This window comes from Sprattus sprattus (genome assembly GCF_963457725.1).
Source record: "Sprattus sprattus genome assembly, chromosome: 3".
NCBI lineage: Eukaryota > Metazoa > Chordata > Actinopteri > Clupeiformes > Clupeidae > Sprattus > Sprattus sprattus.
In genome coordinates, this window is record NC_137922.1 from 250001 (window position 1) to 262500 (window position 12500).

The 12500-nt window shown below is 45.6% G+C and overlaps 2 protein-coding genes across 2 annotated transcripts in view; one reads left to right on the forward strand and one right to left on the reverse strand.

The window, feature by feature from the left end:
- The window catches only part of LOC308362051 (protein TANC1-like), a gene marked incomplete at both ends in the record, with an annotated part of 87202 nt that extends 83654 nt beyond the window's left edge, over positions 1-3548 (forward strand). The window contains 3 exons of the mRNA XM_080834542.1: positions 1-62; positions 1539-1639; positions 2078-3548. The exon at positions 1-62 is cut by the window's left edge and continues 85 nt beyond it. Of these exons, the coding sequence (XP_080690668.1) occupies positions 1-62; positions 1539-1639; positions 2078-3548 (1634 nt within the window). The remainder of the gene's footprint in view (positions 63-1538; positions 1640-2077) is intronic.
- A 1494-nt stretch (positions 3549-5042) lies between these two features.
- Positions 5043-12500, reverse strand: part of LOC308362318 (WD repeat, SAM and U-box domain-containing protein 1-like) — a 17948-nt gene continuing 10490 nt past the window's right edge. The window contains exons 10-12 of the mRNA XM_080834917.1: positions 8723-8911; positions 7024-7158; positions 5043-6330 (exon numbers count right to left, since the gene is read on the reverse strand). Of these exons, the coding sequence (XP_080691043.1) occupies positions 6179-6330; positions 7024-7158; positions 8723-8911 (476 nt within the window). The 3' untranslated portion in view covers positions 5043-6178. The remainder of the gene's footprint in view (positions 6331-7023; positions 7159-8722; positions 8912-12500) is intronic.

Here is a 12500-nt window from a genome sequence, read left to right on the forward strand (position 1 = left end):
CGTTCAGAGAGCTCCGGGTCTCCCTGTACCTTAACCTGTCCCGCTGTCGTCGCAAAACCAACGTGAGTCTCACTCACACACACGCACGCACGCACGCACGCACGCTACGGAAGTCAGATAAGTCAAACACGTTATAATGCCTTCCATTCCCATCCACATAGTTACATACTGTAGGTACTTACACTCATTCAACAGTAGAAAGGGCTGGAAAACAATGAAGAGGAGGAACAGGAGGGATGAGAAGCAGGATAGAGACGAGTTGAGCGAGGAAGAGGGGTAGGCTGTATCAGTCTCAATGAAGAGGAGGAACAGGAGGGATGAGAAGCAGGATAGAGACGAGTTGAGCGAGGAAGAGGGGTAGGCTGTATCAGTCTCAATGAAGAGGAGGAACAGGAGGGATGAGAAGCAGGATAGAGACGAGTTGAGCGAGGAAGAGGGGTAGGCTGTATCAGTCTCAATGAAGAGGAGGAACAGGAGGGATGAGAAGCAGGATAGAGACGAGTTGAGCGAGGAAGAGGGGTAGGCTGTATCAGTCTCAATGAAGAGGAGGAACAGGAGGGATGAGAAGCAGGATAGAGACGAGTTGAGCGAGGAAGAGGGGTAGGCTGTATCAGTCTCAATGAAGAGGAGGAACAGGAGGGATGAGAAGCAGGATAGAGACGAGTTGAGCGAGGAAGAGGGGTAGGCTGTATCAGTCTCAATGAAGAGGAGGAACAGGAGGGATGAGAAGCAGGATAGAGACGAGTTGAGCGAGGAAGAGGGGTAGGCTGTATCAGTCTCCTATCCACCCTGGCAGAACCCCTGCGACACGTGGCCTGTGAGCCATCATCACGTCAGTCGTGTGAAAATGTCAGACGGACTCTTCTGTGGCATTTGGCTCCTCTTTCTCTCAGACGGGTCTCTTTGTCTGGTCATTAAAACTGCAAAGAATGGCAGGCCGCTGCCTCCCCCCAATGGCTTCCCCTTAGACAACTGTCGTAAGACACTGTGTCTGCCCCCAGAAGCTCAAAGAGATGAAGGTTCAACAATGTGGAGAGCGAAAGTGAGAGAGAAGGAGAGCGAGAGGGGGGGCACATAACGAGATGATTATGGCAGTGATAATGGCAGACAGATCAAAGATGAGGGGATAGTGAGACGTTCAAACACTCAACATGGAGACAGTGAGATAGAGGGAGAGAGAAGGAGGTCAGTGGACATGGAGAGAGAGTGAGAAGGAGAGAGACAGACATGAGAAGTTCAGAGGGCAGAGAGAAAGAGAAGTGAGAAAAAGAGATATTTTCGAGGGCCCCCACACTATCATGTTAGCGCCTGCCGACCTCCCCTTTTCACAGCACTGAATCATCCTAGGAAAGAACAACACTCGTCACACTGGGTGAAAAACATTACATTTCTCTCTCTTGAAAGACTGGATCTCGTGCTCTTCTGATGATTTACGGCCCGATGTTCATGCATCTAATGTAACGTTATTACAGGTGACAGGTTTCAAAGATAATGAACCTGGATTTATGCAGACCGCTCTTTTTCTCTGATCTCATCAGGACTTTGGCATGGCGGAGGAGTTTGCCACTAAAGCCCTGGAGCTGAAGCCTAAATCATACGAGGCCTTCTACGCCCGGGCGAGAGCCAAGAGAAGCAGCAGGTAAGAGGCAGTGATCCGTCACCAGAGCTGCCATCCTCGTATTCACTAAACCTCTTAAGGCTAACAGTGGCTCCCAACTCCAACAAAACAAATTGATGATACAATATGAAATTTAACATAAAATAATATGATATAAAATAATAAAAACTAATCCATCTTATATTCTAACAAGCCATATTAGCTTTATAATAGGCCTGTAACGGATAAGGATAAGAAAGGATAAATCTTCAAGAAGAGGACTGTTATTGTTATACCACAGTTTTAAACACCCCCCATCTTTATTCAGTGTTGTTGGTCAGTTTTCTCCCTGGCTGTGTTCCATCTGGCATAATCATGTGTGTGTGTGTGTGTGTGTGTGTGTGTGTGTGTGTGTGTGTTCCATCTGGCATAATCATGTTGCTGAACTCTCTCTCTGTCCGTCTCCCCTGGTCTCCTCAGGCAGTTTGCTGCCGCGCTGGCAGATCTGTACGAGGCCACGCGCCTGTGTCCCAGCAACCGGGAGATCAGCCGCCTGTTGACCCGCGTGGAGGAGGAGTGCAGGCAGCTGCAGCGCCCAGAGGGCAAAGGTCAACTGCCAATGAAGCACGGGTCCGACCATGAGGAGGACGAAGATGATGATGATGATGATGAAGAGGATGATGAGGAGGGGGAAGGGGAGGACAGCGAGGAAGAGGGGCGTCATTCCCGTAGCTCGCAGAAGAGCCCCGACGTGCACGCTCTGCTGGGACGGCAGGTGGAGGAAGAGGAGGAGAACAAGTATGACAACGTGGGCGAGGAGCGCGGGAGGAAGCAGGAAGCATGGCACAAACAGCAGCAGCAACAGCAACAACTACAGCAACTACAGCAACAGCAACTACAGCAACAGCAACTACAGCAACAGCAACTACAGCAACAGCAACAACAACTACAGCAACAGCAACAGCAACAGGGTCGCTACCAGTTAACACGCACACTTCCAGACGCCCTCACACATGCCCGCCCGCTGCCAGACCCCCCTGCCCTCAGACGCCCGAGCCAGAGGGCCAAGAGCGGGGGTCGTTCTGGGTCTCTTGTGGTGAAGAGCGCTCCCCAGTGTGGGTCCTCCAGCCCACTGCCCAGCCGCCACCTGCCCCCCGGACTCAAAGCGGGGCCCTGTATCCACATTGGCCCTGGGGTCCCCGAGGAGCCCTGCGAGCCGCACGCCGGGCGCAAACCCTACTGCCGCCCCTCGGCTGATGCCATGCCAGCATCTGGCAGTGTCGCCCGGGCAACAGAACGTCTGGAGATGGGCATTTGCGGGCTAGGAGAGGGGGAGGGAGGCACGGGGAACGTGAGGATGTCCAGCTCGTCCAGCAGCCTGGCGTCGAGTGGAGCACTCTCAGACGGCGGACGCAACAAGGGCTCAGGCGCAGACAAGATGGCCGTGTCCCCGAGTGACAGTGGTGCCACCTCCTGGCAGGACAGCTGTGGCAGCGCCACGGGCGAGCATAAGCCTCGACCCTTCATGGGCGTCATGGACAAGACTGCCCGTATCCAACAGCAACTGCAACAACAACAACAACAACAGCTTCAGCAGCAGCAGCGTCACCATGGCAACCTGGTGCACCACTGCAACGGGCGCAGCTGGCATGGCTACCCGGCAGAGAGCTACATCGGGCACACGTCTGGTGGCGTGGCACCGAGCATGAACTGCGACCTGGCCTACTCGTCTCAAACAGGAAGCACTTACCACGAGGCGTATCCGCACGCAGCGGGGGTCCCCAACGGCTCCCACGCCGGGCCGAGTGACATGCATCCCACCCTGGCACTGCAGCAGCAGCAGCACTACAGCCACGAGAGCAAGCTGAAGCAGGCCAGTCTGGCCAGGGACAACCCCATCCACATGAGCTCCATCAAGCCCAAGCGCTCCTTCATCGAGTCCAATGTGTAACACACCGCCAGTGGTGTGCACAGGCTGGCAACACCAGGGGGTCAATCTGCACTCTGGATCTTATTCTTCTTCATTTCCGTATAGGATACTCTTTTCAGTCAAAAGCAACGTTCCTTAACCAGTTAAAACTGTACATGGATGTATTTGTTTCTGAATCTTAAAACGACAACAAAACGGAACTATGTTGTAACCATATACCCATGGCGCTCATGAAAGCTACAAAATCCTGGGGCTGTTGTGCTTACAAAGACTCTGATTCTAGATCAGTGTTCATGCATTGGAGAGATGATTCTAGATCAGTGTTCATGCATTGGAGAGATGATTCTAGATCAGTGTTCATGCATTGGAGAGATGATTCTAGATCAGTGTTCATGCATTGGAGAGAGGGTTAGCAGTACCCACTGAGATGTCTATGACAGTCCTGGGAACAGAAAATAGCTTGACAGCGCTGGACTATGCTACACAATCTCTCACTTAAAGTATGACAAGGCTTTTGCTGCAGTAGTTAAATGTAAAACAGCCACTGAAACCTACCACAACAATATAACAAAGTACTATTATTAATATTATTAAATATTTTAAGGAACAGTCTAACAGTTAAAACTCCATCTTAATAATTAGAATTACAGAATGAATGTCTGATGTATTGGCATTCCAGTATTCTAAAAACTTGTATATATTTGTATCCAGTATGCTCTTTGTTGTGTAAGAATGTTTCTCTACGTGAGTGTGTGTTGGGCGGGGATGATACTGAACAGCCCCTTTGTAAATGGTATAAATAGCCTGCTATTATCTACTCTGCTTGTCGCCATTCTGGTTTATTTATTTACGGCACCTATGGCTTCATCAATTGTAAAAGCAATATATTTTATATATTATATATATATTAGTTATTTTTGCACAGCGGTTATATTAAAGAGATGTTTTCCTATTTAAAAGTATATATATATACAGTATATATTACAATGCTTTAATGAAGACAAGGTTTCGTGCATGTCAGAGTTGCAGTTTACGAAGACTGAGGAAATGTCTTTTTTTCAGACTGATAATCCAGAGTGGGGAGGTAATTGATGGTAATGCATCATGTATACTCTCTGCAGTAGTAGCCATGCTTAAGATCATCCCTTAATGTACTGGAACCCCGTCATATAGTTATAATAAACCCCACTTCAATCTCATGCTGAGTGTCACCTCACTGTCCTAAATGAATACTCGCACGCACGCACGCACGCACAGAAATCAACTTTCTGCACTCCCACCCTCAGTCACATCATTTTTATTCATTGTTTTATTGGCTGTTGTTTACATTATTTGTTTATAGTTGGGAGCATTTCAGCGTTCACAGTTCAGACCCTTTAGAGTTCAGCACTTAAGGGAGAATGTCCAAAAGTGTTCACATACTGAACAGACCAAAGCCCACAGATTTGCAGCCACTAAGTTCTTACATCCAGGATTGTTTAAAAGGTAAGGTAAGATCATGTTATTACTTTATATAGTTTATATTACATGGATAACATCTGGCCGACTAGAACATTTTCCCTGTGTATTATTTTTGTTATCCTATAGCTATAGAAAGGCTCCTGGGCTGTCAACAGTATAGTTAAAAGAAACTATATTTTTACAGGCAAAAGCAGATGTTATCGTTACATTCCACTGTTTCCTAACATTTGATATGGTAATGCGCTCAAACTATATGCAGGAGTGCCTCTAAAGCAACAGTAATCAGCAGATGATTTACATATCAGAAGAAGAACGTGGACCCATTTGATAATGATACAATTATTATTATTATTATGCATATATAAAATGCAAGAAAAGAAAATTAAGTAGCTTTCTCTGAGTTCTGACAAAACATGGATAATTTCAGCTGCTAATAATAGGAGTAAGACAATATCGATACACTTGAGTATCACCATATTGTGTTTTAAGATACTGTATCGATTCACAAAGACACAAACATTTTCAGTATCCCAATACATCATAATATATTAAACCATAACCCACGAGTCCTGGCAATACACAGCCTTAGCTAAAAACCCTAAGACTGGTTAACTGAAGCATGCTGGCCATGTACAATCTGTCACTACATCAAATATAGGCCCATGAGGTGATAATGGTTCAAAATAGGTTAAGTGCGGTTTAAACTGAAAAATTCAAATGTAATTCAAATGTGTTCTCAATGAGAAACATAGTTATACGGTTGCACGTACACATATTACGCTCTCTCAAAAGAGAAATCCTTGAAGGTTCCATCTATAAAGGCTCGTTGGGGGTTCTTTACTAGAAGGCATACAACCATAACAGTGCTACAGCACCCTAACAAAACACTCTACTGGCTCAGTATGTGGCATGTTTTGAACCTCTTACATGCACTCAAGGTTGAAGTAAGAATACGACCCTACAAATGATGTAGTGGAAGGGTTCAATACGTCTCAACCCTGTTCCCTATGAGAACCACAGCATTGAAATGAGCAGAGTCCTGGGTGTGTTCAATACGTCTCAACCCTGTTCCCTATGAGAACCACAGCATTGAAATGAGCAGAGTTCTGGGTGCAGACCCAATGCAGCTCCCCCGCTAGACTGTGAGACTAGTCATTGCAGGGTTGATGGCAGCGGTATCCCAGCATGCCTCAGTGGCTGGTTCTCCAGCGGGAGAGCGCCATCTTGAGGGTGTAGTTGGGCGTGAGCAGGGTGGTCTGCAGGGGCAGGTTGGTCATGGGGCTGCTGCGGTTCTTGGTACGGATCCAGCTCTGGATGGCCTCACGTTCGTACGAGTAGCCGTCTGGGGAAGAAGAATGACGGAAGAATGTTCTAGAATATTCACACTTGGCGAGCGCGATGCATCCTAACACCTCTGCAGTCAGGACATATTAGCAACAAATGGCAAAGTGTGGCAAAGGGAAGTGATATTGGAACAGGCATTCTTGGCTGCCATCTAAATCAAATTCAGATCAGCTATTTGATTTGCATGGTCTTTGGCAGCATCACCACCTTGTGATATTCTGGCTCTGCATCTTATTCTTCTCTGTACATTTGCAATGACACAAAACCTGCAGTGAAACTAATAGCGGCGTAAAAAAAAAAGATGAAAAGCTAGGTTTTAATTCATCATGGCACGGAAATGAATTAAAATAGGAAGCGTTTTTCAAAATCGAATTCAATTTAAAGATTACTTTTGGAATTGCATATCACTGTTTAAAGGAAATGGCAATTACAGTATGATTGGTAGTGATGTATCTTTTAAGAGATGTGTGGCTGCTGGTAGGGTGAAATGCTGTACTGCACATGATCTATGTGGTCAGTTCAGCCAAGGGATCTCTTTAAAGCTGTTTAATGGTCTCACTTTCAATAGGAAGTGCATCCAACAATTAGATTAGACTGGACCATCATGACCACGTAATTTAAGTCTGCCAATAAGTGCGGCTACCTTCGCCACAATGGTTGAGGATACCAGCTTGTTCTAGGATGTTCTAACCTGCGGCAATGACAGGGTCTTTCATGAGCTCGTGTGTGATCGGACACAGGTACTCCTCTGGGACACCTGTGCACATGGACTCCATCTTCAGCTCCTCGATCTTTCGGATGATTTTGCCTCGAAGACCCACCGACTCTGAGGCCAAAATGACACAAACACAACATAAGCGAACGCTATGCACTTGGAAGGAGAATGGAGAGAATGTTCCATTTATGTTGGTTCAAAGGTGAGCAGCAACTTGTGAGAGCGCTGGTCTTTAAGATTCATAATGTTGTCACGCTTCCTGAAACCTGTTGCTACAGAACAGCATTGTTTAGCATTGTGTAGCTAACCACTGGCCAACAGGTAAGCTCTTATCAGATAGATGATTTAGGGTTAGGCTAACCACTGGCCAACAGGTAAGCTCTTATCAGATAGATGATTAACCCTAACCCAGAACAGCATTATTTAGCATTGTGTAGCTAACCACTGGCCAACAGGTTAGCTCTTATCAGATAGATGATTTCAGTAGTAATTCATTTATTTGTATTAGCATGTAGTAGCGTTAAGGTATCCCATATCCCATCTTGAAGTAACAGACACCACAGGTTTTTGAATTTCCAATAATGGCTGTCTCTCTCGCTCACTTTCACACTCACTCACACACTCCTTAAATCCTGCACTTCGAGAAACCCAAAGCACCTGATGCCAAGTCGACAAACCTTGTTCCCAGAATTGGGAGTCAAGCAGTAAATCCTGATAACCTTCTCCACTTGTGCTACAATCCCTCTCAATGCCATCGTGTGACAGATTTGATTACATGGCCTTTATTGTTATGGTTTATTATACGGCTCTTCAGAATGTTCCAAAAAGTACCGTTGATTTGAATGGGCCATTCCTACGTCATAGGTCACATTATTTCCTGCTAGCAGACCTCTGCGAAAGATAATCACCGCTGTCATTGGCAACGGGTTTTGTACTTCTAATTCACATCTTTCATATCATTCCGCCAGAAGTCCAGTATTGTCCAGTATTGTCCGTCGGTCATTCTACAAAAATAATTCCCTTCGGTACGAAACAACACCCTCCGCTGCGCGTCGGGGTGTTGTTCGCCCCGTCGGGAATTATTTTTGTAGAATGACCTCCGGACAATACATTATCCCTTACTTATTAGGGGCTACGAGTGGTGTGGTGCAAGGCTGATGTTTATTGCGGGAGTTATGTAAAGGCGTAGTGGTCTTAGCATGCTGGCATAAGGCGCTAAGCTGCTTTGAAACACATAAATTCCCTAGGCTGCTCGCAGGCTGGCCGTGTAATGCCTTATGTAATGTTGGGGAAAGCTGGTGTTTACATTCGCTGCAATCCTCGGGTTGGGTTATGCTTTTGGGTCATGTAATATTTTTGTATTTGTTACTTGCTTAAAATGCTGAAACAGCCTATATATGGAGAAGAGACATAGAGAGAGAGAGTGGAGAAGAGTAGCAGAGAGAGAGAGAGAGAATATGACCAGATCTGTGTCCTAAAAAACACTAGGAATATTGTGTGTGTCTTAATTATTAACACCTTATTTATACTGAACTTCATCCTCCTGTCCACTTACAATAGTGTTAATATTAAACAGAAATATTTAGAACTCTGTGAAATCTCTTTATGGCATAGCTAGCTTTTACTTGGGTTGAAGGGTTTTCTGATATTGAAAGGTAGATGAGGACTACAGTACCTATTTTCAGGTCAGTGGCAAGCGTTTCTTTGTTCAGGGCTAGAAGTTCAGGCCCATCAATGTTATTGGCCTTAAATACATCCACCAGCACTTCAAGCCCCTCCTCCCGTAACCATGACGAGACATCGTCCTCCGACCAATCACTTGCCATAAGCCTGGAGTGGCCTGCCATCTTTCCACCTGGAACACCTAAAACAGGAAGGGTTTCTGATTGAGTTATGTCTGCAGCAGCCCTTGGGAGTGGGTGTAAAAACTAAATGGTTTAACAGCAAACAAAAGAATCACCACATAGAGGACCTTAACTGCAGAACTCAACCGTCAGACACGATGGAGATTTGTGAGCCACTTCTCATATCATTGAGGTTCTTCGACAGAAGTGATTTAAAAAAATTAAATAAAAAAATAGACAAAAGCCTTTTGCAAGTACAACCAAACTAATGTTGATTATGAGGCGGGTTCAGGGAAGACCTCACCTAATGGACATAAGATTAAAAATACATGTAGTGTTACCATACATGTTCTAAAGACATATTTTCTCGCTCACGCATATTTGCGTTTCCATACTATTTATTTACAACTGATGACAACCACTAAATACCCTTTCCATTCATACAGCGTCAGTCATTACCATGCACCAGTCAGAGCCACTATGAGGCATCCATCGGTGTTCGTTAGTATTAATTGGGCTCATTAACTCATCTAGGCAGAGAGGCCCAGAAGGACACTGCAATCTCCGTCTTCCATTAGTTTCTCCTTTAATCGCTCTCTCCATCAGAAAAATGGTTCTTTTGATGAGGCCTGAACATAACCAGCTGAAAATACTGGATCTTCAGATTGCAATGTGTGTGAGAGAAGGAGTAAAGCTTTTGTGTGTGTGTGTGTGTGTGTGTGTGTGTATGGTGTCCAGTGTCATGTGTGTGTGATTGAGAGATCAGTTTCTGCCTGGTGGATGTGTGTGTGTGTGTGTGGTGTGTGTGTGTGTGTGTGTGTGAGGTAATGGCAGGTTGAACACAGCACACCTCCTTATCCTTCACACTCTCCATCCATCATGATGAAGATGAAGGGTTTCACTCCAGACAGGATAGGGACATTACTCACAGTTATTACAATCCAACAAGCTCTCTCTCTCTCTCTCTCTCTCTCTCTCTCTCTCTCTCTCTCTCTCTCTCTCTCTCTCTCTCTCTCTCTCTCTCTCTCTCTCTCTCTCTCTCTCTCTCTCTCTCTCTCTCTCTCTCTCTCTCTCTCGAACTGAGTGGACGTGTTTTTGGTGAGCTCCTGAGCGAGTGGGTGGAGCGCGTTGAGTGTGAGTGCGACAGGTTTGCCGTCTGTGGCGTTCTAACTCTTCTTACTTTGTTTGCGTGTTTGTATTGTGTCTATTTGTGTATATATGCTTTAGTTTTGACCATTAGGTGGTCTACTTATTTTGTGTCTTTGGCTGTTTTTCCCGGAGGTGCTGACCGGCTTACCGGTGCGTGGTACCCAGTGGCGGCGCCAGGGGGGGGCTAGGGGGTGCTAGAGCACCCCCTAGATTGGCCATAGCACCCCCATAGCACCCCCAAGAAAATAATGGTTTATTTAGGCCTATTATTGTTATTTAATTTCATTCTGAGTTCTTAATTAAATGTATTGTGTGATAATAATATTTTAATCACAAAAGAAAATAACAGATTGAAATAAACAGATTGTTCACGTAGCACGACACAGACACGTTGCGCGTGTGCGCAAGTGCGCAATGAGTAGTAGGCTAAGTAACAGTAATCCTCGCGATCGGTCAATTCTAAGTCAAGCGTTCACAAAATCACGAAAATGGATCGGTATTTGATCCGCAAATTTCCTCGAGTTGAATAAGATGTTCAAGAGGAAGAAAAATGCAAGAGGTGTTGGATTCTGATTCTGATGTAGAAGAAGAGGAACATCCTGGTCCAAGTCAACCCTTCACCTCTACTGAGGGCGCTGCTAGCCATGCTGTTAGCACCCTGGGTGACTTAAGCATGAGGATTCACCAAACAGGGGTAATGTCCGCGAGTTGCTATCTGTAATTGGAACATTTGATAAAACCGTTCAGAAAAAGTTAGATAACAACCCGTCAAATGCAAAGTATGTGCACCATGACGTGCAGAATGAGATCATCAATGTAATGGCAGAAATGATTAGGAAACAATTAAGTGATGTTTTAAGCATAGTTTTGTGCGCACTTTTTGATACACTTTTTGATCTCTTATTATTGTGGTTTCTACTGTTTGGTCTCATTCATGTTGTTATTGATTGTGACCTAAAATAATATAGCCTACACTTTTTGAAAGCATTTCTGACTCTTTGCCTTTTTAAGTTAATTCTATCTGATATTCTAATCTGCCGTCTTTAGTTAGAAGTGTATTGAACTTGGTATGTTTAGTTTAATTTGTCGTATGGTAGTGGTGACCTGGTAGTCATCTGGCGCAAACTTTAATCCACACACTGAAGTAAGTGAAGTATTTGGGATTACGTTATCTATAACATGCTGCATCCATTTTGACCGTCGGAGATGAACGCAGCTTTGTGCGCGTCCGTCAGAAGTAGCCTAATGATAATAATAATACGATCGATTTGAATGACGCTTTTTATGTACCCCAAAGACGCGTTAGAGATCAAACGTCTAAACATATGTGACGATATGGTGGGGAGGTGTTGTAGTGGAGAAAAATGAGACTCATATGCTATCACCCTAAATTCATAGCACCCTCAGTAAAACGCCGAGCACCCCCATAGCACCACCAGAAAAAAATCTCTGGCGCCGCCACTGGTGGTACCTCGGGGAACAATGGACTTTGAATATTTAACCCGCCGACATGGCGTTAAAATTGAATCTTTAAAGTTTAGCATTGAGGATGTAAGTCTAGCTATGGGGAAGATAGTAGGCTACGAAAATGTAGTTTCTGCTTCGAAAATGAACCAGGCAATTGTTTTATTTTTGAGCTCAATCGATAAGGCCCACGAGGTCACTAAACATGGCATTACTATTGGGGGCGAATTTACGCCCGTTCTTCCTCTCAGTAGTCCTGCGAGGAAAATCACACTGTCTAATGTCCCTCCCTTTATTAAAGACGAGGTTATTGCACGCGAGTTATCTCGCTTTGGAAAGGTAGTTTCCCCTATTAGGAAAATTTACCTGGGGTGCAAGTCATCCCTGGTTAAGCACATGGTGTCTTTTAGAAGACAGGTTTACATGGTCCTGAAAAATGGACAGGCTGACCTCGAACTTAGTTTCAAGTTTAAAGTAGAGGGTTTTGATTATGTGGTGTTTGCTACGTCAACTTCGATGATGAAGTGTTACAGGTGTGGGGGATTAGGGCACCTGGCGAGAGCCTGTCCGGAAAAAGGGGAGGAAACTGCAGGAACCCCTGCTGACTCTCCCGCTTCGGATCCACCTGCACCTGATTGCCTGTTGACCGACGTCCCTTTGGCTGGCCCTGTCGTGTCGGACCGCCCAGCGCCTCCGGCTGGTGAGCCGGCGGCGGGTGGGGCTGTTGCGGCGGAGCCTGTCGTTACGGAACCTGTGGTGTATGACCGGCCTTTGAAGGAGGCTGCTGTGACAGTTGGCGAGGTGGCTGAGCTCTTTTCCCTGGACTCAGTCACAGAACTTTCTGGTCCTCGCGAGGAAAAGACTGGTATAGCAGTGTCGGATGTGGTAGCAGCGATGGAAACGGAGAGACGTTTCAAAGAACCAGCTTTGAAGAGGAAATTGGTGGATCAGGCAGAGGTTAACAGTGATGAAAATAAAGATGAGTCTGTGGGGTCT